The sequence below is a fragment of the Acomys russatus genome, chromosome 9 (assembly GCF_903995435.1).
Source record: "Acomys russatus chromosome 9, mAcoRus1.1, whole genome shotgun sequence".
NCBI lineage: Eukaryota > Metazoa > Chordata > Mammalia > Rodentia > Muridae > Acomys > Acomys russatus.
In genome coordinates this window covers 12,169,117-12,194,903 of record NC_067145.1, presented here as the reverse complement: position 1 = coordinate 12,194,903, position 25,787 = coordinate 12,169,117, and the positions used below count along the sequence as shown (strand labels likewise).

Genomic DNA, 25,787 nt, shown 5'->3' with positions numbered 1-25,787 from the left:
TTAACTAAAGCACAAAAGGAAACTGGATGCTTGATTTCTTTCAACAGATTTTAAACAAATAGAGAATATTCCAGCTTTCATTTTTTTTTTGTTTCATTAGTTTGACTTAAGTTAAAATTATGTTGTTCAAAAGCAAAATTTCAAAGTAGTCATGTTGTTATCAAGACGATAACACAGAAGAAATTTTAAGTGTGTATGATTTTTCCAATATATTTTACATTTGTTTCATTTTATATTGAAAGAAATATATACTAGAAATTCTTAATCTATGATAATTTAAGAATTAAATATTTGTTCATTTTTCTTAATACAAACACTTAAATTATATGGCATTGGTTTTGATTTTTTTCTAAATACTTTCTTTCCTATATAGCTAAAATTAAATTATGAGAAAGCGTATGGTTTTATAATACAAATAACCTAGTAAGTTTATTTATTGCTTGCCTAGTAACTTAGCCAAAAAGACACATTGAACTCACTTTTCTGTCTCTGCATCTTTAGACATAACATATGTATAATTCTGTCTGATGTATATTTCTGTAGGAACTTACTTTGTTATGGTAGATTAATATTTATTCTTCAAGTTCTATCACATTTTTAGTCATATTATTCTCAAGCAAGCATAAGAATTACTTGGTGATTATGAAAATTTCTCATGCTATCTATGAGACAAATAAGTCGATGGCCACACCATTCGTTTCTTTACTTCTGCTGGACTTTGGCAAATATACCTAGGTTGTGGCTTATTTATATGAGAAATTTTGAAAATTGACCTTGTTCTGTAGATCTATAAAAATATAAATAAGAGAAATTTTCTCTTATTACTTGGAAGCCCTGCAGTGTATGCAAATGTCTGCAAAAGAATCCAGTAAACACGGTTTTGGATGCTCACATATAATTCATATTGAATGCCAACAGAAATGTTCATTTCTTCTAACGCTGTTGAGCCAGGAAGGGGGAAAGAATGCTAGTAACAAAAGCATAGGAAAGCTCCTGATATAGAAGAGGCCACTCTTATCACAATGCACACATTTTAGCTACCTTTTATCCTTCAGAGTTCATAAATGCAAACTCTGCTCCTTTCATCCTCCGTCTTGCCTCATGCAAAAGCTAAAATAGGAGCCTCTATTTCTATCCTTGACCAGAAAGTCAGAAAATAATACGTGTTCTTTCTGACTCAAGCATTATTCACTGAGAACATGGTCAAGACGAAGCATACATTACCTGGAGTGAAATGACAAGAGAGAAATTTAGGATTCACTTATTGCTCTTATTATATCTCATAGAATACAGACAAAGGTTGTAGCCTTGAGCTCATTTTTCAGAAGGCAATTTTTACAATATAAAGCATGCTGTCTATAGCAATGCATTTCTACTCCCACTATTTCATTTCAACTTTAAGGAAATACATGTTAAGTAGAAGTAGCTTTAAGTAGTAGTATTCATTGTGCTCTCATTGCCAAAATTCATTAAATGTGAGATTCACAGCCAGAGGGAGATGTTTATAGTGCCTCATTCTCATGTGACATTATGGATGCAGTTAAATCAAACCTCATAAGGGAAATACCTGTTTTGCAAAAGAATTTATTTCAGCACATAGCATTCTATTGTTATTGATCTAACACCTTGTTGTCTTTCTCACTCTCTTCTCTCTCTCTCTCTCTCTCTCTCTCTCTCTCTCTCTCTCTCTCTCTCTCTCTCTCTCTCTCTCTGTGTGTGTGTGTGTTTACTGTGTATGGGCTTTGAAATGTCTGGGGAATTTTTTTTCAATCTTGTCTAAAGCACCATTAGCAGTATTAAGTATGCACACACACATACACACACATACAAAGAGAGATGGAGATATACAGAGACACAGAGGTACATCAGGCATATGCTCATGCATATATACATATACATATGCAAACTACTTAAACTGTGTGCTGTGTTAACATATTTTTATCTTACTATAAGATGCACAGTAGGATCACACAGAGAAAACCACTACCAGTAGCTAGAATATGAGAAAGGCACATAGGGTGCAACATTGCATGGTGACCGTTTTGATGTTAACAAAAATTCATAGTCATAGAACACAATGAAACACATGAATGAACTGTGCCTGTGTGGGAATATATTGTAAACATCTTGTGGTAAACTGTGAATAATAGTGAAAACTTCTTCATAGTTTTGAAAGAATGATAGACTCAGGTCCTCAATTTTCCATTAAAGGTGTTAAAGGACAATAAAGCTATAGGGGATTCTGCAGAACAAAGTCCACTGCCAGGAGAACAGGTAGCTAATTAGAAAATGGGAGGGAATAGACTAGGTCACCCAGAGCTGTCGGGAATCAAATGTGAAGCTCCAGACAAAAAGTTTACTTGGAGAATGAGTAGACATAAACTACAAGAATTCAGTGATATTAATTGGTAGGACAAGATGAACTACAATCATGGGAAAAGAAAGGAGCATAAAAAATAAAGGAAATATATTTTCTCTTGAATTTTCATATATGTTTCATATTTCTGTGTGTGTGCGTGTATGTGTGTGTGTGTGTGTATGTGTTTGATCATGCTTTGACTTGTGTGTTTGTTTCTGTCAGTCTGTCTCTCTGTGTGTATACATGTTTACAGCGGAGGTCAACCTCTGATATTACTCTTCAAGATCTGCCCCTGTTGGTGTTTGAGACTGTTTTTAGCACCCTGGAAGTAGCTACCATATTTTTCAGACAATAAGATGCACCTGACCATAACACACCCCCTGTTTTTAGACCAGTAAAACAAGAAAAACAGCAATCAGACCTTAAGGTGCACTCTAGCTTCCCACCCATTTTTGGGGGAAATGTGTCTGATGGTCTGAAAAAATATGGTAGTTAAGGCTAAGGTAGCTGATACCTCTCATGAGGGCCACACGTATCTCTGATTTTCTAGTAGAGGAAGCAGCCTTGACTACAGCTGCCTTTTTTTCAGTGGTTCTTAGGAATCAAGCTGATATCTTCATAGTTACAAGGCAACCACTTTATCAACCGAGGTATCTGTTAGCGCCTTTTTATTACACTATTTTATTGGAGTCTGTTCAATATTTATTCAGAACAATAGTAAAATAATATTTCTTAGTACTCATTAGATACAGCCAAACATTGAAAATAGTCTGGTCTGCTGCACTGACACTTTATTTGAAGGACGCAGCTAGCAGTAACTAAAAGAAGGTAGAATGAGAATCTTGATTTAAAGATGAGGAAAGAGAAAATTCAGATTTTTTTTCTCTAATTTTGTAAGGTAATACCTGAACACTGATTATTGAAGGGCTTTTACAAATGACTGCTAAGGCTTTGGAATATGTTTATTTTCAGCCTTCAAGGCCTTTGAATTGATCATGTGTATTCTTTACGCTAAGAATCAGAGTTAAGGATACAGTTCGAAAACGTAACCTAAAACACAGTGTTCTGTTTAGCTCTGAATGTACTGCATAGATATCTGAGTTCAAACTATTATTATTATTGTTAGTAGCTTGTCTTTTATATGCTCTCTTCTTGATTTATATTTTATTTTATGGTCTTTTGTTTTAAATACTCTGTATTAGAAGTTTAAGCCAGATTAACGCCTTATACAGAGTTGACACTGGACTTAAGCACAAACATTTTCTTATATAATATTGCTCCTTAGATTTAGTCCTTCCAGTTGTAAAGTTTTTCAAATTATTTCAACAGGGAGAAACCCCACTCTTTCAAGTCTGTTTTCATGAAAGCCTGTGTTAAGGAGTGTTTCTTAGAATTTTCTTTTTCCATTTTGTGTTGATGTTTCAGCTTTGGCTTTAATATGTCGTTGAATAATAGGGTTTCGAAAAGTGCTAATAATGTTTTTTCTGCCTTTGAAAATGAGCTAAGATACAAAGAAACAGAATGTAGTCTTTGTGCTAATATGCTTCAGGATTTTTGTATCCTTTGTAATTCTCTGATAGGCAAAAGTGCCTAAAATGCTAACTTTGTAATCCTAGTCTGGAAGGGGAATCACAAAACTTGTGTTTAGTTGTCCTAAATGCTGAGTTACAGGAATGTGAAACCATGTGCTGTACCTCACTTGTCTGCATCTTTGTTTTTTGCTCATTTGTTTCTTTTGTAAAGTTTAGTCCAGTCAGTCTTAAGGTCATTATCCTCCAACCTCATCCTCTTCTTCTGGTTTATTCAGATGGCCAATGAGTCGTGATGAAATTTCACTGAATATTTTACACACTGCATTTCAAACCATTCTGTCTGTCACTTTGGTAAAAGAACATAACTGAATGTTAGTAGAGTGCCATCTTTAGTGGAGCCAAATGGTGAGTTTCTACTTTGGGAAAAAGGCAAGTCTTCATCATATTTGCTATTTCCACCCCTCCTCCTCCTCCTGTTTTGCAAAGATGCAGCAAAACATCTCTGTGCCTCTTCATTTTCAACAGAGATTGACTGTACTCATATAATTACTGATTATTGAAATCATTTCAATGCTTTTGTGTCACCAGTGATCCATAGTTTTCTTTTTTTTCCTCATGTAGGAGGGCATATTCGACAACACAGCAAACACAGATGAAAAGAGTACAGATGGTGCATAGATGTTTACTTCATGTAAAAATAAAAATGCTACTGAGTGCGTTTCTACTAGTTACGGTGGAATCGCAATACAACAACTGTACGAAAGCAAGCCAGCAGCATCACACTGTAATACCAGTACACTGCGACAGACACCCTGAAATCATTCCTTTTTAAGAGTAATAAAGTGAAATAATTATTACATAACATATGGTGATAATTTTAAGTTCTAATGGGAAAATGAAACTTTCAGGTTGAGCTGTGTTGAAAGTTATTTAAATTGAATATAAAATAAAGGTAACTTCAGATAAACAAAACCAAAGAAAATACATGAATGTATGAATAAAATTATACAAAGTAAATGCCAAAGACTTCAAAACATTTTAAACACATGGTATATAAAAAAGGAAGACTTTGAGCTGCTTATTTAAATCATTATATAAATATTTTAGAAGTAATTATTTTGAAAAATGAACTGCTAAATTATGACAACAATAAATCATACAGGCATTATCATCAGAGATAAGTAGGAAAATGAGCATGAGGCAAACTGCCTCAAGTTAGATCCTTCTAGAAAAAGTATGTTTTAGATAGGACCTCCTGTTGAGGGAACATCAGCAATCATTTTGTTACAGAGTATGAGGCCAGTGTAAATTTAAAATTTGAGCAAAAGTTGAAGTGTTACTTAATATGCTCATAACTTGGGTTCACAATTATCATTTTAAGTTATTTAAAAAATTAATTCATCAATGGTAAATATTATTTAATCACGACCATGAACATAAATTAAAATATCAAACAGCTAAAGTGGAGAAAATTAAATGGATGTGGAAAATATCTTCTTTTCCATTAAGAAATGGAATTAAGTTTGCACATGCTGAAATGATAACTATAACATTTTGAGCTACTGTCAGAATATGTTAGTACTTCAAATTCCACTATCCTGAGATTATGACATACTACCAGACTGCTATGACACACGGTTGTTTGCAGACATATATAAAATATTTACTAAAGGCACTTTTGAAGTAGTACCAGTACTTTATAATTATTTTCCTAGAATAAAAACAACAAAATAGAAGTCACGTGAGAAGATTGGTTTAAGAAATGCATGTGTTGTATTAATATTGAGGGATCATTTACTCTCTGATACAGGAAAAAGAAACTGTTCTTTATGTTTATCTGACCTGGTCAACTTACATTCATTAATCTTGAATATATATCTGTACCTCTATTTTCAATCTCTATTTCTGACTACAAGAATTTATTATAATTACATCTTCAGAAATGTTAGCTGTGAATTTGATTTAGCACTTAATGCATACATTCTGATATATATATATGTGTGTGTATATATATATATGAATACCTATTATGACTCCTGTTAGTTACCTGATGAGCTCAATGTACAGCATGGTGAGAACTTTTATAGTCTCTCCCTCACTCTGTTTCCATGGACACCACCACCACAAACCTGTGATGCTAATACAGGTCAATACGTTTTCCTCTGTGAAGATTACAAAATATTTGCACAGGAGAAAATCAAATATTTGTGGCTATCTGGGACAAATACCGTTGGTCTTTGAAAGTATAAAGCACCAAGCTCCCAAACAAATAGGAATGCATTATTAATTTAAAGAATAGCTCTAGCATCATACTAGGCAATATAGGATTAATTACACACCCAGTCTATTATGTCTTCTTTACCCTGAAACAACAACGTCTTGGCAGGTCACTGTCACATCCTGGATGAGAAAATAGCATTTACTTTATTGTAGTTACAAATGAAATTTAAACTATGATGTGTTCATCTAATCATCCCTCTTTTTAGTGGGAGGATTTTTTATCATTGAACGAATAACAATAATATGCAGCACTAAAATGTTTAGCAAAATGTAGTCACAATCTTAAAAAAAAAATCTACGCAACCTAACATTAATTTCCTACACGGGTAAATGATTTTCCAACTTTATAGAGAAGAGTTAAATATTCTAGGAAATGTAATCGATTGCTAGGCACCTAGAATCTAAAAATTCTTGATGCTTAACGTTCAGAATTCTCCCTAAGATAAAACAATATTTGTTATTGAACTCTGCATACCAAGTACAAAGTTTCATCACAGAGATATGTATGAGTGTGTAATGAACAGCAGAGAAACCCCAATTCTGTCCCCACAGGCAAAGGAGCTCCACAAGAAGCCCAATTGCGCCAGCTAAGACTGCTGCACCAACCTAGGACCATGCATGGACTGTTACTAGGCCCCTTAAAGGCATGTACCCAATGGGAGGCTTTGTCTTTATGTGGGTCACCTAGAAACAGGATGGGGACTGTCTCTGACAAGGTCTATGTTGCCTGCTTTTTTAAATCACTTCCCACAAGTGGGGCTGCCTTGCCAGGGTAATATAAAATAGGAAGTGTTCAGTCCTGATGTGACTGGATGTGGTGGAGAGGGTTAGTAGAGTGGGCACTCTCCTTTTCTGAGATGTAGGGGATGGTAGATAGGAGGAGGAGGGAGGGAAGGGACTATGATTGGGATTTAAAGTGAAAATAAAAAACTAAAAATAAGTAAATATGATTTTTAAAAATATATTTTATTATTACTTGTGAATTTCATTCTATATATATATATATATTAATTTTTTTTAAATTTATTCTTGTTACATCTCAATGTTTATCCCATCCCTTGTATCCTCCCATTCTTCCCTCCCTCCCATTTTCCCATTATTCCCCTCCCCTATGACTGTTCCTGAGGGGGATTTCCTCCCCCTGTATATGCTCATAGGGTATCAAGTCTCTTCTTGGCAACCTGCTGTCCTTCCTCTGAGTGCCACCAGGTCTCCCCCTCCAGGGGACACGGTCAAATGTGAGGCACCAGAGTATGTGAGAAAGTCATATCCCACTCTCCACTCAACTGTGGAGAATGTTCTGACCATTGGCTAGATCTGGGTAGGGGCTTAAAGTTTACCGCCTGTATTGACCTTGGCTGGTGCCTTAGTTTGAGCGGGAACCCTGGGCCCAAATCTGCCTATCAGATTGTTCTACTTGTAGGTTTCTAGGACCCTCTGGATCCTTCTACTTTGCTATTCTCCCATGCTTCTCTCATTTAGAGTCCCAATAGGATGTCCTCCCCTCTGTCCCAGTTTTCTGGTAAGTGAAGGCTTTCGTGGGACATGCCCCTTGGGCTAGTATGCAGATATAAGTGAGTATATACTATTTGAGTCTTTCTGCTTCTGGGTTAACTCACTCATTATGATCATTTCTAGCTCAATCCATTTATTCACAAATTTCAGGAATTCCTTGTTTTTAATAGCTGAGTAGTATTCCCTAGTGTATATGTACCACAGTTTCTTTATCCATTCTTCTACTGATGGACACTTAGGCTGTTTCCGTGTTCTGGCTATTATGAATAAGGCTACTATGAACATAGTTGAGCAAATATTCTTGTTGTGTGCTGGAGCATCTTCTGGGTATATTCCAAGGAGTGGAATAGCTTTTTTTTTTTTTTTATAAAACTGTTGAAACAGACATCTCTTTGTGTCTTTCTATTATATATATATATAATTTTTATTCATATTATATCTCAATTGTTATCCCATCCCTTGTATCATCCCTTCCTCCCTCCCTCCCATTTTCCCCTTACTCCCTTCCCCTATGACTGTGACTGAGGGGGACTTTCTCCCCCTGTATATGCCCATAGGGTATCACGTCTCTTCTTGGTAGCCTGCTATCCTTCCTCTGAGTGACACCAGACCTCCCCATCCAGAGTTTGTGTGAAAGTCAGTCCCCACTCTCCTCTCAACTGTGGAGAATGTCCTGTCCATTGGCTAGATCTTGGTAGGAGTTCGAAGTTTACTGCACATATTGTCCTTGTATGATTAAAGAAAGATAAGACAGAAGACAATAAGTTATATCATGACTAGAACCATGATGAATACTGTCCTGTGCCTAACTAGATACTATCCTAACGACTTTTTCTGTATACCACTAAACCTGGAGACACGGCTACTTCTGAAAATGAACTTCCTGTCTCTTTTATCCTTATCCTTGTCTCCATCATTTTTTTATACCACTAAAGTAATATAAGTGTAGGATTTTTTCACCTATCTAAAGTAAAATAAAGTAAAGTTGGAGTAATATAAATAGCTTAAAAGGCCCAAAGCCAATAAAATTAAAAGTGTTGTGAAAACTTACATGTATAGTTTGTTGAATATACTGACAACATTTTCTACCTCACTGAATACTTTAAACAGTTTTTCAGTTAAAACTGGGGAAAAAACAACAAAAGAAAGAAGTCAAATTCAAGGATACAAGAATATTTGTAAATATTACTTCAGTATGATTTGGCATAGAATTTACTTTTAAGTACTAGTGCAATGGTTTCTTTATTAAAGGTACGGAGATCATTTGGAGAGGATGTAATCCTAATGCTGTGATGTGAGGCAGTGATACAGTAAACTTATACAGCTGAATATGTCTTTACAGTGTTAGTTATACATGTTAGAAGATGGAGCTCCATTTTAAAAGTGATTTTTGTATAATGTAGTGTGAAGCAGACCTGTGTAGGCTGTCTTAAGTGGATGCTCACAATGTTAATATTTTTCATATTTCCTGTGTTTTAAGTAACTGGGCTAGAAAGAAAAATCTGGAATAAAATACATTCATAAATCAGAGGTGGTTACTGCAAACACTGTATAAAATAATGAAAATAATAGTTTTAGATGCTGAAAAACACCTGTCACACCATAACTCTGTACCATATAAGCTTCAGTGAACTTGAGAGTTCATTTGTCTAATTTCATTTTTCCTCGTTGTTTCTATACATCAAAAGGCTATATTCTAAGGGCTCAAGTGATTTTTTTTTTAATCCATTACACTACACATAGACATGTGGCTTGCAGATATACATATCGTTTGGCACACGTACGAGGCATAATTTGGAAATAAACAATATTCTTATCAATGTTATGTCTAAATCTATGCTCCCTCTGCTTCCCGAAAGGAGATGGTAAAGCAGAGAATGCTCCAGAAAAGCCTGAATGTTGTATATGAATACTGCAACTACACATATGATGATGTGAGCTCTACCGCACAACTATTAGTAACATCTATAAAAGCTCAACAACTAATTTTAAACAAGTATCTTCTTCCAGTTTGAACAGTGATAATTTGGAAGAAATTGTCTAACCATGTCTTCTAAAGCTTTTCCTGCCTGGAGAGAGGACAGAGGCTTAGGGTACAAAAAACAAATAAATAGAAAAATATAACCCAAACAAACTAAAAGAGGAGTCTTTGGAAGTTCTGTAAAGAAACACAAGGAAATCTTGATGTTTTCAAGCAAATGGAACTAGAAATGATCATCCTGAGTGAGGTAACCCTTTCCCAGAAGAAACATGAATAGTATATACTCACTTAGAAGTGGATATTAGCCCAATATAGATGTCCTCCTAGACATATCCACCCATGGAGACGACACCCAGACGGATCAGAGCAGATGCTGGTACTCTGGCTGCTCGATTCCAGGTGAAAGTGGTATAGAAAAGTAGGGTGGGGAATGGGGGAACCAAGAGGTCTCAGGATAGCCACAAGGAGACCATCAAGGCTGGAGAATCTGGACCTAGGGGGACCTGCACAACCTGTTGCACCAACAAAGGAAAACGCACACAGTAAAGCTAGACCCCCAGTTCAGATCTTGCCAATGGACAGCTCATTCTCCCATGGTTGTGACACTGCCTCTGACATTAATCCTGGTGCCCCCAATTTGATCACTACCTCATGGTGGGGAGGCCTTGCATGCACACAGAGGAAGAGGATGCAAGCTTTCTGGATGAGACTTGATAGGCAATAGTCAAATGGTGGTGGAGGAAGTTGTCTTTAGTCAGAGGTCTAGTGGAGGGAACTAGTGAAAAGAGGGAGGGAGGAGCGTGGGGATGGGAAGATACAAGTGAGGGAATAACAATCAGGATGTAATCTGAACAAATTATAATTTTTATAAGCCCAATTCTGAAGCTTGCAAGAGTACCAAGCAATGGAGAAACAACTCTGCCTGGCCGAACTTCCAGAATGCTACTCAGAGAGCTCTAGGGATGTAGCTTTCATCAGTTTCCACCATTTCAAGGTTGACTTTTTTTCTGTGATGCAGTTACTTTTGAGTCAACAATACTACTCACTGGTTCAGTAATCCTAACAAGGGAGGACCATTTCTTTGGTCTATGTTCAGGACCTTAATTGTCATCTGTGGAGTAAATAGGTTTTGTTCTATCTCCCTAGGAAGTCACATGCACCACGTTCCTTATGCTGCAAGAAGCAAATGGTAAGTATATTGTTTTGAACTGATTTAATATCAAATGTTCAGTTTGATTAGTATGCAAATGTTTTAATGAATTTGAGAAGCTTCTTTCAAATAATAAGAGCAACTGAAAATGCTAGTTATGCTATTTAAAAAGTGGGTATTTTTTCTTCAATAAATGTGGTCAACAAGTACATATTAAAAGATATAATGCTAACGCTATATACTAAAGTATTATCAACAATAATTGACATGTGGTTGATTCATTGTTACCAAGAATTATATAGGGCATATATGTACTAGAAAAGTAGGCATTGAATATGGGTATACTTCAATTTTATAGGAGTTGTCTAATATGACTGAAGCTCTGAATTCAATTATCAGCACTAAAATTAACAAATAATCAAATAAAGTATGGAAATATTCCCTAACAGAATAGTGAAATCACTTATACTTCTTGTGAAATTTATTTTAATTATTTAAAGCAAAATAAAATAGTATTACTTATATAATTTAATTCAGTAACCTCTTTTTATTTAAATTAGACTTGTTATGGTACCGTTTTGTGAATTTGTAAACTTGAATAATAACAAAAATTCACTTTATTGTATAAAACAGTACAAGTTATCACTGATAATTCCAACCCCTTCAAAAATGAAATAAAAATATCAAACTGAATTATTGTAAAAAGCAAAAAAGGTGTTTTTAACCACAATATTTCTAACATTCATCCTATATTATACACAGGGTCAATGACATAAATAAAAATTGAATTCCTCTATTTCTCTCTCTTTCTCCTTCTGTACCCCCATCACCCTCCATTTCCCCTCCTTTTCTCTAATATTTCCAGTCTTCTGAATTGCTATTTAGTTTGTCTACTCAGAAAAGTTTATCAGAATTTTACTGTTTGCTGATCATATTAGCAAGTCATTAGTAAGTTATAAAATATTCCAAAAGTTTAGAATTAAAAAAATAACAAAGTAATTTGATCTAGAACTGTGGTGTTAGAAATGTTATATGGCTCTAATATTTTTATAGTTATTAAAGAATATAAGATTAAATCCTATAAAGCTCATGGCTATATGTGTGTAAATGTAAGTGCACTAAATATTTCTTTTCATATTTGGCTTATCATATAATTACTTCTAAATTCAAACTGACATATCTGATTTATTTTACCATTTATGTGTATTTGTAAATAAATACTTATATCATTTGTAAATTATTTTTGTCTTATTTCCTTTAATATCTACTTTTTACAAAACTAAGGAAAAAACTATGAAAATCTCTTTTTGTTAGAAGCCATTTTGGTGTGTGAAGGTGCCAAGATGATAATTCACCAGGTTTAATATCACCAATGAGGTGGAATCTGGAAGAATATTTATGAAGTTAACTGGGAAAATAGTTGTACTTTAGTCATAAATTCTGACCATTTCATGTTGAAAGTGTCCAGTGTTCATGAGAACTCAAGAATTTAGCAATGCTTAGAGCTAAGGATCAGATTAGTCATTGCATATGCCAATGGTTGTTATATAAACGGCCAAGGAAGCAGCTGAAATAATGAAAAAGAGAAATTAATAAATCGATAAGCCTAAAAACTGCTGAAAAGCCCATTTAATATCAAAATATGTGATCAATAAATGTACATTCAAGGTAAGTAATATAACAAAATAAAGAAGCACATATTTTAGGAGCGATAAACTAGCAAATAAAAAGAAAAAAAATTTAATATAAATTATATCTTATGTTCTTCCTTAGAAAATTTGGAAAATAACTCATTTAGAAGTTAATTAAATGCATTGCTTAGATTACTTAAATTTAATTAAATCAATTTAATGAAAGCATTTTAATTTTAAGTCAAATCACAAATACATAAAAAGAGCTTTGATGGTTGTAGTATTGTATCTCCCTTTCTGGGAACATTTTTCTGCATCTGGAAACTAGAAAGGTGAACCATTTTGTAAGACCCTGTGATCCATCTGCGTGTCCTTTATACACTGCCCCCCACCAAAAAAAAAAAAAAATACAAAGAATTGCAAAGCAATTTCAAGTCCTTAGCCAGAAACGTTTGCTTGTTGAACTTGAAATGTCCTGATGATACCTATTAACTAGAGTGTGAAAGGGATGTTAGAGGAGGGGAATAGAAGGATGCCACATGACTAATCTAAAAAGAAATAGGATGGGAAAAAAGAATCAGTGAGTGAACTGGCCTGGGCAAGTGCATATGACCCAAGCAGCCACGAAACAGAGCTCTCAGAAATGAGGAAATAATAGGCTTCAGTTAACAGAGACTGTATTTGAAAAAGCACATTGGACCACACAAGTGAAGCAGGACAAAATTTTGACAGTTTCTCCGAATAAATGCCCTTCTGGTTTGAAAGATGGGGATGTAACTGTTGTGCCATAAGTCATATCTTTTATTTTGATTTTTGTCCTAGTCTATTTGTCTGCTGTTGTTGGTGAGTCAATTTTCATACGGTTAATGTTAAGTACTTGTCTAATGAGAATAAAGAAAAATAAATGTATGTCATGTGAGTGTATGTCAGAATGTAATAACATTTGTAATGTTACTATCAGGCTTTTGTCACACCGGGGTATTGTGTTTAAGCTATAAGGGATCAGAGGGATCAGAGGGATTAGGAGAATGCCATGACCATTGAAGAGTGCAGATGAGACTGGTTATGGAAAACAAATAGGTAGTAATAAGTGTCAAAAGATATTGTTACTGAAATTACAGGATGCCATAAACTAAAACAATAGAGGGGTTCAAAGGAGAAGGAAGGAGGAGATAGACCACAAACCAAGCTCAAATCTAGGACCTCAAAGACAGCTGTATTTTAACTGTACTCTTTCTCCTCCTGATGATAATGGAAAACTCACACGGATACTGAATTTGACATTGTTGTGCATCACGCTAATGGTAGTGTCTTCTTTCTTTTCCTCTTTTTGCTCCATTCTTTACCTACATTACAACTTGATTGATTTAATATTAGAATATTAAAAGATTTTTTATTTCTCAAACAGTTCATTCTATTATGAACTCTAATGAACTAGTTACTGATATACATCAACAAATCTTAATACTTTTTGTATATAATAATTAACTTTTTAAATCATACAACACTCGAAGTACTACTTATCGTGACTTTAAACTTTAAGGATAATTTGATTTGTATACATACATATTAAATTCAAACATATCTAGCTTATTAATTGTGAGTCATGACCACATTTGACTATAATTTCTTGATCCCTCCTATTCCTTTTCTTTTCTTTTTTCATGTTTTTTTTTTTTTTTTTTTTCAGGCCGGGTCTAGCATAGAAACCCAAGTTAGCCTTCATTTTGTGATCCTTCTCCCTCAGCATCCCCAGTAGTAGGACAGGAAGTGTAATCCAACCTACTTACCCTTTCAATATCTATAACAATTGCTTATATTAATTATGTTAATGGTTTTTTTCACACATGTCTCAGTGGAAGAACTCATATAAATACATTACGGATAATAAAACTAGTCAAATATTTTTAAGAAAATTACTAGTGATATCAGCTTCTGGATTTAGCAGATAAAAATTCTTACCTTTCCTACATACTGAGTATCTGCACCTGTGTACTCTTCTAACAGGAAGAACTGATTCCACATCCAACCACGCTTGGTGCGATGAAGCATTTTACCATCGTCCTTTGTCAGATTCACTATCCTTTTCAGTAAGTGACTGTTATCCTTTGCTTGTAATTGGCTGCTGTCAACCATATAGAACATGCAAGTCCAGGTGATCAGTGAAAGACAATGGTAAGTCCTCATTATCTTCGACTTCAGAAGAATGAAAATTTCAATATATGTCCTGTAGAAGGAAACAGTTTTATTAGGATGTGTCTCAATTTCATATATCCTTCATACTGGAACAAGTTTATATATACTTAAAATGTAAATATACATTTATATATATTTATTTGTTTTATAAAACACACAATAGAACTCTCTTTAAGCCATAAGTATTAAAATATTCACGTAGTATATAGATAAAGTTACATGTTATGCACATTTGCATTTATATTTCAAGTATAAATTCAGTAACTTAGTTTAAGATCACAATATAAAAATCATAAATATAAGTGTAGACATTTAAACCACTAAAATTCTGCAAATTAAACATTTTATAGAACAGTTGTGATATTACTTCTTTTGAAGTTATAAGCCTTAATAGTTAGGGATATCTAACTATATGTATAAGTCAATAAACCCATACACTTCAAAGAACATTGTTTTATTCCCTTTATGTAGCATTTTCCGAATGTGTTCACCATGTATCTTCTACTATAGAAATATACTTTATTAAATAAGGAAGTGGGAAAACAAGTTGGTCCTCAACAATAATGAAAACTAGATTTGATCAACTCAAAATATGTGAAGAGTCTTAGATTTATAATGAAAGCCTTAGAGAAAACAAGATGGGAACACCTTCAAGACATCCTTCATCACAGGGAAACGGCACATGTTTGTTGTGCAAACTCTGAAATCAGAAGAAACAAAAGAAAAAGAGATAAAAAGGATTCCTCCAAATTAATGTTATTTTTAATAAATGAGAGGAAATAGTCATAAGAATTCAGAGGTAATTTGCAGGAAGGAATTGAATATTGAGATAACATATGTGCAATACTTTTTGACATACTGAAAGAGGAGTAATATCAAAATAATTCATTGCCAAAATTAAGTTGATTAAATATGGATGCGAAACTTAAATCACCATTTCTTCAGAAAAATAAATTACACAGATAGTTGAAAAATTTAGTACATAAATTTACTTGTATAAAAATGCAAACAAACCAATAATAAGATACTAAATCATTCCAGTAAGAATGACTGTTATTAAAAACAGGAAGGAAATGCTGGAAAAATAATGTGGGAAAAAAGGACACGTAGACATAACCTATAATATTGAAATAATACATGGGCATATGAGAAGCTACATCCATTTGTCTTATTAACATGAGTGCTAAAACATGAGCTGAACAAGGGCACAAAGACAGACGCAACAAGTGGACAAGTAGATATAAGGAAAACCACAGGACTCAACCATACACAAATTACTACAGCCAACTGAAGAATGCTGATAGTGAGGGAAGTTGTCTTCCCTCCGAAGAAGCACATGGATTTGTTATGCAATAATAAATGGCCAGCGTGAAAATAAACAGAACATATTTGGAAACATATACATGTGAGTATGTTTCATATGTATACATACATAGGTACATAGGTACATACATACATTCATACATACATACATAACGTTACACTGATTTCTTCCCACTGTGAGAATTTCATTTTGACATTAAGTTTGGTGATCAACCTTTGAGGAGAATTTTGAGACATGCTTTAAAGTAAATGTTTATCTTTTGTGGAATGTGGACCTTGGAGTGGGAGAATCTAGTCATACTCAATGCACCAAAGTTTAGCACAGAGGAATAATGTGCAACTTTGTAACTTAAAATAAATTAACATTTTCTTTCACTGTAGTTAAGACTGCTGAAGTGTTTCAGCATAACTTTTAGAGATGAATCTAGCTGACTAGAGAATATTTTAGAGGATAGGGAAGAGATTTTGTGAGGGAAGACATCAGTAAAGCTTAACGTATCAGTTCAATAAAGGACAATGAAAATTTCTAGAAATATCATTTGAAATGAGGAAGGACTACTAAAACTATATTGTAAGAATGTATATGTTCATGCACACACGCACCACACACACACACACACACACACACACACACACACACACACACACTTTTCTCCTTCCCTTGTCTTTAATTTGGCTACTGCAGTGACTTCCTGTAATCCTAGAAGTTCCCAAATGTCCCTGATTCATTTCTGAGCAATACCTTAAGTGCTTCTTTCAGAGATCGATAGAAGCTAATAACTTTATATGTCCGTGTGTGTGTGTGTGTGTGTGTGTGTGTGTGTGTGTGTTTGTATGTGTGTATCTGTGTGTTTGTGTTTTTGTATGTGTGTGGTGTGTCTATGTATGCATGAGGGTCTATGTGTCCATGTGTGTATATATAGTGTGTGTGGGTGTGTTACATATACCTATATATCTGAATCTGAGAAAGAGGCTTGGAGATTTGGGTAATTTATATTATAGATAAAACATTTACTCAGGGATTAAAATGTGACAGTGCTAAAATGTGGCTTGAATGCTCTGCTCCCTATGTTAATAAACTATCCCAGCTAATGTTAACTGGGAGATGATTAAGACAGAGAACACAGTTACTCATGGAAAAATCAGTTCCTTATAAGAGCATGGGCAGAATTGAGTCTTTTTTTTTAAAGTTTTTTTTTTTATTAATTTATTCTTGTTACATCTCAATGTTTATCCCATCCCTTGTATCCTCCCATTCCTCCCCCCTCCCCCATTTTCCCATTATTCCCCTCCCCTATGACTGTTCCTGAGGGGGATTACCTCCCCCTGTATATTCTCATAGGGTATCAAGTCTCTTCTTGGCTACCAGCTGTACTTCCTCTGAGTGCCACCAGGTCTCCCCATCCAGGGGACATGGTCAAATGTGAGGCACCAGAGTACGTGAGAAAGTCATATCACACTCTCCACTCAACTGTGGAGAATATCAGGACTATGTGGAAGGCTAACAGTTCTCAACCTGCATCAGTAAGAAGGCAACTTGCTCTTGCACATGTCAGGACCCAGAGTGTTCAGAAACAAATGTTTGCTGCTAATCTGCTCTATGTATACTATGTTCATGTAGTAGCCAGAAGCTACCTGGTCAAAGTGAAACTATCCCGTAAGTATGTATTTGAAGGCTTACTTATAATTTACTCAATGTTACCTACATTCAAACTCTGATCAGGATGCATTTTTCTTGGATCATTCATTGATATTTTATTTGTAGTCCTCTGTCACATGCTTTTAAGTATCCGAGTAACCACTTGAAAAGTATGTTAATCTCACCTCAGTTTTCCCTTTTTTCCATTTTCTTTCTTAAACATAGCATTTATTATTTCATCCAGTATTCTGAAGGACAGCCTCCTTCAATTAGATAAAATGTAGTTTCTGTGCAGGATGTGAGACATTTGTACACCATTATGTCTTACACACAACTTAGTAGGCACTTAATTATTTATGTAAAACTATGTGGTTGATGGATTAATGGTTAATACTTTCACAATTTATTAAAACCTTGGGACACCTATTGATTGCTTATCAGTCTGGTGCGTAAACAACACAAGAACCAGATGTAAAAACTAACCACAAATTTATTACTTTTGAAAAGAGTCAGAGATAATTTTTGGTTTTTTAACATCAATCATAAAATTTGTTGTGCTCTCCCTGACATTAACAGAGGTTTGCATAAAGTAAGGTTAAATGTTAACAGCACAATAAGACTGCCATAAATTATAGATTTTTTATAAACCTTGCCACTCTCTGATTAATACCTTTACCATAGTAAACTTTTTTGTGTGTGTATTTGTTTCTCATTTAGGAAACATTACTGGAAACCTCCTGTGGCCAATTTAACACCTGTGCACTCTTTGGTGTTGAGATAAAAGTGCACAGTTTAAACGGTTTTTCTGCTATATTTATTTTAAAGATAGCAATCTCCTTTCCCATGGGCTTTATTAAAAGTTCTTCACATCCTTTATTTATTCAATAGCAACAAGCTGATTACTAAATTTTCTATGCCTAATTATCTCTATCAGCCTTAACCACTCTGCATTTTGATCACAATTTTGTTGATAAATAACTACCATCAAATGCCTGATAAAGAAGAGTATTTCAAAATTCTGTTAATTTTGATTTTGTAATCAGGAAATTCACTTAAATCTTATTAGTCTTAAAAGCTAAACATTATTTTACTAATATTTTATTTGTTCATTTATATTTAAATGCCAGCTTATTTCAGAATCAAGAAAAGTTGTGCTTTACTGAAATTAAGCTGTTTAACAGTTAAATACCTATCTAAAATGAAATTTATTTCTGCCTTAATTATCTAATTTTAATCCAAAAAGTATTTAAAACTTTATTTTATTGTAATCAGGTATAGAAGAGTGTGCCTGCATGTGAGCATATATACATTGAGTGCAGCTCCTCCTGCCCAAGAAGAGAGTGCTGGAACCCCTGGTACTAGGGTTATAGAGCAATTGCGGTCCATCCAATATGTTGTGCTGAGTCATCTCAAAGAACAGTATTTGATTTTAATAACTTAAAAATTCATCTATTCTCATCAATAAGATAATTTAATGCTATTGGGTGAATATACTTCTTTAACTTAACTGTTTTCCTTAAAATATCTCTAAAATGTTTGGTGACATTTTTCACCACCAAATTAAAGTTAGTTTAGATGTTCCTAAAAACCTGGAGATTTAATCTATCACGAGAAGACAAACACTGAATACACTTTTCCCATGTCCTAATAAAAATAACAATAACACTATTATATATTAAGGGTTATCAGAAAGTGCATTAACTATGGATGACAGATAATGAAGTCCTTTAATAGCTAGTATCAGAAAATGAGGAAAATCAGTACTATGAGGAACATGGATGTAGAATAAAAGAAGAAATGATGATTAGTGAATTCTTAAATGCGAAGAACACATTTCCCTCTAATTAAAGAACATGCAAAAATAATCATCCTTATATTGATCCCTTAAAAGACAACCAGAGTGTCAAAAATTATATTCCCTCTTTAGCGACAAATGTCTCCTGTGGTGGGCATCAGGTACTATAATATTAAAATTTCAAACTGCTATAATGTAAGTATATAATATAAGTGGCAGATATTTGAAGGAATCTTTATAGCACATATATTTCAATTTGAAGTTAGCCATTATGAATATACAATTTCGGTTAGTAACAGTTGAAAACTACTTAATGGGGGAATAAGTCTTTGTTCATTCTTTAGGAATGAGCAGTACATTACTGGATTGAAGAAAAATATCAGTTTTGTCATTACAATACACGATGTTATATTTAGCAAATATGGTCCTGTTTAAAGGGGACAAAATTCCTGATTTTCAACATATTCATCCAAAATGTAAATGGATTTTCATGAAGCAAGACTGTAATAAAATTAAAGGATAGCAATACAGAGGAATTTTAATCCAGCAATAAGACTGATCTGGAAAGGGATCACATTCAAAGACTTTATAGGTATATGTGATCCTGCTGGAATGCAGAAACAGTCTGGATTAGAGTGTGATCTAGCTGGAATACAGACATGCTCTTAGTGCATGCCTTTAATCTCAAACAATGAAGGTAAAGTTAGTTTATAGAAGGAGCAGTTATCTTTGAAAGAGACTGCTAATGGAGGGACAGACAAAATGTCTAATTAGGGAAAGCTATGACAGAACGACTCAAAGATAATAAATTTCAAATTCCCAAAAGCCAGAAAAGGACAGAAAGGCTGCTTAAGAACAGCACTTAGAAAGTGAAAGGAGTTTTTTGCTTCTTTGTTTTCCTTGCTTTGTTTTGTTTTGTTTAATGAGAGTTTCTTACTCTACAGTTTTACACAAATTGGCTGTAGACAGAACAAGCTAGACTCGGGTGAAGACAGAATGATGCAAAGAATAGAAAGGAGGCAGAACTTTGAAACATATTGCCAGAATTAGTCTGAAGCCAGGCAGAGCAATTCAGTCAGAAGTCAAGAATCGCTAGTTGGAATTAGTCAGCTGGAGAAGGAGATTAGTCCAGAACAGCTGAACTGAACCAGCCAGTAAGAGTTCAGAAAGAGCTAGACAAACTTGGGAATGGCTCTCATCTCATACCACTATTTGAGAAAATAAAAACAGTGTTTTCATACGGCATCCAATTTGCTTGGAAGGAAACCGCAGTGTGACTCGAGAAGAAGAAATCCCACCAACTTTGCAGAAAGCTGAGGAAACTGAACACAAAATGTTTCCAAGGAGAAATTTGGCTGGGATCATTTCCAGAAAAAGCATCAGTTTTTTGATTTGGGATGGAAGCCTGATGAGATTCAGGGTACTCTGGAGCCAGAGCAAATCACAAAGAGAAGTTTGGTTATATAGACAGATTTTTCTTGCATTTAAAATGGGGAACTCTTTCATGGGACATGTCCCTTGGTCCAGATATAAGTGAGTATATACCATTTGACTCTTTCTGACTCTGGGAAAACTCACTCATTATGATCATTTCTAGTTCAATCCATTTGTCCACAAATTTTGGGAATTTCTTGTTTTTAATAGCTGAGTAGTATTCCATAGTGTAAATATACCACAGTTTCTTTATCCATTCTTCTACTGAGGGACATGTCCCCTGGATGGGGAGACCTGGTGGCACTCAGAGGAAGGATAGCAGGCTACCAAGAAGAGACTTGATACCCTTTGAGCATATACACGGGGAGGAGGTCCCTTCAGTCAGTCATAGGGGAGGGGAGTAAGGGGAAAATGGGAGGGAGGGAAGAATGGGAGGTTACAAGGGGTGGGAAAACAATTGAGATATAATATCAATAAATTAATAAAATATATTTAAAAACAAAATGGGAAACTCCATTTCTTTTTTTTTAATTAATTTATTCTTGTTACATCTTAATGTTTATCTCATCCCTTGTATCCTCCCATTCTTCCTCCCCCCCCATTTTCCCATTATTCCCCTCCCCTATGACTGTTCCTGAGGGGGATTACCTCCCCCTGTATATGCTCCTAGGGTATCAAGTCTCTTTTTGGCAACCTGCTGTCCTTCCTCTTAGTGCCACCAGGTCTTCCCCTTCAGGGGACATGGTCAAACGTGAGGCACCAGAGTATGTGAGAAAGTCATATCCCACTCTCCACTCAACTGTGGAGAATGTTCTGACCATTGGGTAGATCTGGGTAGGGGCTTAAAGTTTACCGCCTCTATTGTCCTTGGCTGGTGCCTTAGCTTGAGCGGGATCCCTGGGCCCAAATCTGCCTATCAGAATGTTCTACTTGTAGGTTTCTAGGACCCTCTGGATCCTTCTACTTTGCTATTCTCCCATGCTTCTCTCATCTAGAGTCCCAATAGGATGTCCTCCCCTCTGTCCCAGTTTCCTGGTAAGTGAAGGCTTTTGTGGGACATGCCACTTGGGCTAGTATGCAGATATAAGTGAGTATATACCATTTGATTCTTTCTGCTTCTGGGTTAACTCACTCATTATGACCATTTCTAGCTCAATCCATTTATCCACAAATTTCAGGAATTTTTAATAGCTGAGTAGTATTGGAAACTCCATTTCTGATTCCTTAAGAGCAAGGTAGGACTGGGCAGGATAGAAGCATTACTTGAAAAAGCCATTGCATTACTTATTGCAAGTGTGACCAATGAAGAAAACTTTTAACCTTCAGTTGCAATTTTTATGTATTTGCTTTTCAAAAGATTGAAAAATTATAGTACAATGAGAAAAATTAGTTATGATAGTACAAATGCTTGACAGACAAGAGGAAGAGGAAGTAAAAGAACATGAAGTGCTTAGTTGTGAACCTATGGTACCTAATGAAATTAATGATCAAGGTATACAACCAATTGAACCTGTGGAACCAATTTCCTAGTGAACCTTAGGAACGAAGGCCATCCCACTAGCTTTCCCAGTTACCAAAGAAGAAATGGCAAAAAGTAGTAAAAATGAGCAACCACCCTTGAATCTTTTTAAAATACATAATGAGTTTTAAGACTTCAAAACAATTGAGTAAATATAAATTCAAAATTCTAAGGAATTGACTCTGTTGTTAGAACTCTGTGTGTGCAATTACTCAGATTCTATGGTATTTTTAATTAGGTAAATTTCTGGAGCTTAGAAATTTCAAAGAATTGCAGTGTTTACTGAGGCAGTAAGAAGATATAGGTAGGTGAATCACAGAAGAGGTTCTATTTACTGACACTTTTCTATATAATAATACAGAGGTAGAAAAAAACTTTCACTTTTCAAAACCCATTACATTTTATGTAAGAAATTACAGGAGTAAACCTCATTACATTCAAAGTAAAAGAAAGCAAGGGTCATTCAGAGATGAGGTCTAACAGTCTGGCTCCTAAAGGACTTAGAGTGTAATGAAGGAATTGATCTCTGCCACAAATGATGAAACAATTTTAGTGATAAGGGTGGAAAGGAAAAAAGATACTCATGCATCTTTGAAAATGGGTGTTGCTTCTGACAGTAATTGGAAAACAATTGCACATATACTCTGTCTTGTAGTGAATAAAGACATTCCCATAGGGGTTGGGTTGACAAAATTCATCTAGACGTTTTTATATCTTGGAACTGAACAGTGAAGTAAATTGGTTAAAGTTTGTTATAATAGGAATTTTTAATCTTGATGAAACTCATAGACAAGAAAAATATATATCCAATGTTATCACATTCGAAACATAGATATGTATCTATCTGAATATATCTATCCATAAATATGTACAATCTATGATTTGTCAAAGAGATGTCTTAAGTAAATATCAACAATCACTAATGATCAGACTTGTAATACAGAAGTTGCACATAGATACATACCATAATTTAATAAAATAAATTGGTATTATTGGAGAAAAACTACCAGTTCTCCGACTAAAGAAAGAAAAATACATAAGATGAGTTTAAAACAGCTTGTATTGTGGTACAATAAAGTAGTGTTTCTTTTCTTTTTAAAAATAGTTTTAATATATAAATGCAGGCTTATTGGAAGCAGCATGGAAGAGGGATAGAAAGGGGGAGCACATGCTGGGGATGGGAGGAGGAAGAAACGAGAGGTAGGAGGGATGAAGGAAAGGGGGAAGTCCTGGAACCAAAATGTCTGTTTTATGTAGTGAATCTCTGGGAGAGGGGAAACCTGGGCAGGCTACACCTTGCAAAAAGACCTAACAATCTAGCCTTCTATTGACAATACATTGATAAGGGGCATATAAATCTGACCTTTTGACTGCTGCAGGCTAACAGGGGGGTCAAAAGTCTGAAATGTTGGCCAAGTACAGGAAGTACAGGCTACTGTAGTATTTGCTGTTTAGCGTCTATGAGCCCGACCGACTGTGGCTAAGAAACTGCATGTCTAGTTGATGCAGTCTGTGGGGTTTAAGCTGGAGCACATGGGTTCTGGATGCAGCACCTGGCAGTATGCTGGACATCATAATGTAACACCGAGATCTCCCAGTGTAATACAGAGATCACCCAGATCGCGTCACCCCCAAAATGACCACCAGGACTCTATACTAATGCAACATACACAGGCTCCTGTATTATAGGCTCGAGCTTTGGATCACAATCCTTCCTGATAGGGCAGGATAGAGAGTGATGCCGGGCTTCAACGGCAATGGGTTTATAAGGCAGAAACAGTAGTTGGGGGTTGGGATCACAGGGAAGTAAAGAAAAAACCAGAAGCAGCGGCTATGGGTCACAAGAATGTCCACCTTCGGGCAGGTTGGGTCCAGGAGGCTGAATCTCCAGCGAAGTTGTTTTATCTCAGATGATCATTGGGAGGTAACTGTATCTAATTGCTCGGGTGGAGTTTCTGGATACCGCTGGCAGGTCTAGTTTATTGCAGTGCTTGGTCATTCCCTGAGTGCAGGAAGTATAGGAACCAGGCCCGATTGGGCTGTCTGCCTGTCTTGCTGTTTCATGTCCTGTTTCTAGCAGCTTCCGTGTCTGTGTTTATGTCAGTTAGCTAGTCATGTTTACTGTCCTGAGAATGCACCCCTCCCATCCTCGAGACTTTTCCTCCTGTCTGCAATCACCTCTTGAGGAATTTCACCTGTGAGTGGCATTCCTGTTTTGCTGCCTATAAGAAGGCACTTTGAACACTGAATAAAGGTTGTAGGATGGTGCCGCTACTGCTGCTCTCTTAGCATGAGGGACCTGCTGTGTTATTGTGTGTGTATGTGTGTGGGAGTTAAATCTGCACTCCCTCGCCCTTGACTCGGTACCGCGGTGGCGCAGGCGCCACTGGAAGAAGTGATGCTACCTGGAGGACAAGTTCTCAGAGAACATTCACAGACCACAGCTTTAGTTGAAGATTATACATTACATATAGAATATGGCATTCATTTTGCCCTTACATCTAGTACTCCTGAGGACTGCCCCACCCTCTCTCACCTGAAGCTACCATTTGTTTAGATCAACTATACTTTATAGAAGAAAGTTCTCAAACGTGTCAGAGAATCTATAGAATAAGTACATTTAAATGTTTAATTTTAAAAAAGCTTAATTTGACAGAGACACCAGATTCTACTGGTAACCCCAAGGCCTCCAAGAAGACTTGGATGAAGCCAGACATGACTCTGCCTGGTCTATGATACCGGGCATACTGTTATACTGGCTCATTGCGAAGACACCGCCTGATCTTCGACACCTGGAGAGTTTAATGTCCCATTTTGTCTAGACAAAATAATGTAGATCATCCTCCCAAAGTCCTCTTCCACAGAAAACCTCTCAGATTTGCTGGGCCGGGACTGATGCTGTGTTGTCGCTCTAAGATCTGTGCTCAGAATGAAGCCACCGATGCCACAGATGTCTACTGGGAAGGCTTTCTGTAAGCCTCTGTCATATTAATCAATACTTAGGCCACTTGGACTATGTGCCCTGAGGTAGTTTATCTTTCTCGGCTCTCTGTGGGGTTTGAAGATTAGTGTAACAACAAAAACCAAGGCTTCAGTTTCTTTCTCAGGAAAGTGTAAAGTTTATCTAAGGTCTAAGGATCTAAGAAATGTTTGAGGGTGAGAAGTTGTTTTAAGTGGAAGAGCAGGACTAACACCATTTCACCGTCCAGGTTCATTCTATATATACTTGTCCTCCCGGAGACCCTCCACCCACCTGCACTCACTGGGAAAACCATAACCTGTCCCAACTGCTGGTTTCACAGAAACTTGCACCTCGGGCCAGCTGATCAGGCTCTGTGCCATAAACTTTGCACCAGATGTTCCTCTTGGTCATAAACTTTTATGTTTGCACCAGATGTTCCAGATAGATAAACTTCTTCCTTGCAGTTTGGAC

The 25,787-nt window shown here is 35.6% G+C and overlaps 1 protein-coding gene across 1 annotated transcript in view; it reads right to left on the bottom strand.

The window, feature by feature from the left end:
- The window catches only part of Cdh9 (cadherin 9), a 72,475-nt gene extending 57,804 nt beyond the window's left edge, over positions 1-14,671 (bottom strand). Inside the window, exon 1 of the mRNA XM_051150991.1 lies at positions 14,411-14,671. Within this exon, the coding sequence (XP_051006948.1) occupies positions 14,411-14,635 (225 nt within the window). The 5' untranslated portion in view covers positions 14,636-14,671. The remainder of the gene's footprint in view (positions 1-14,410) is intronic.
- Positions 14,672-25,787: the final 11,116 nt, after the last annotated feature.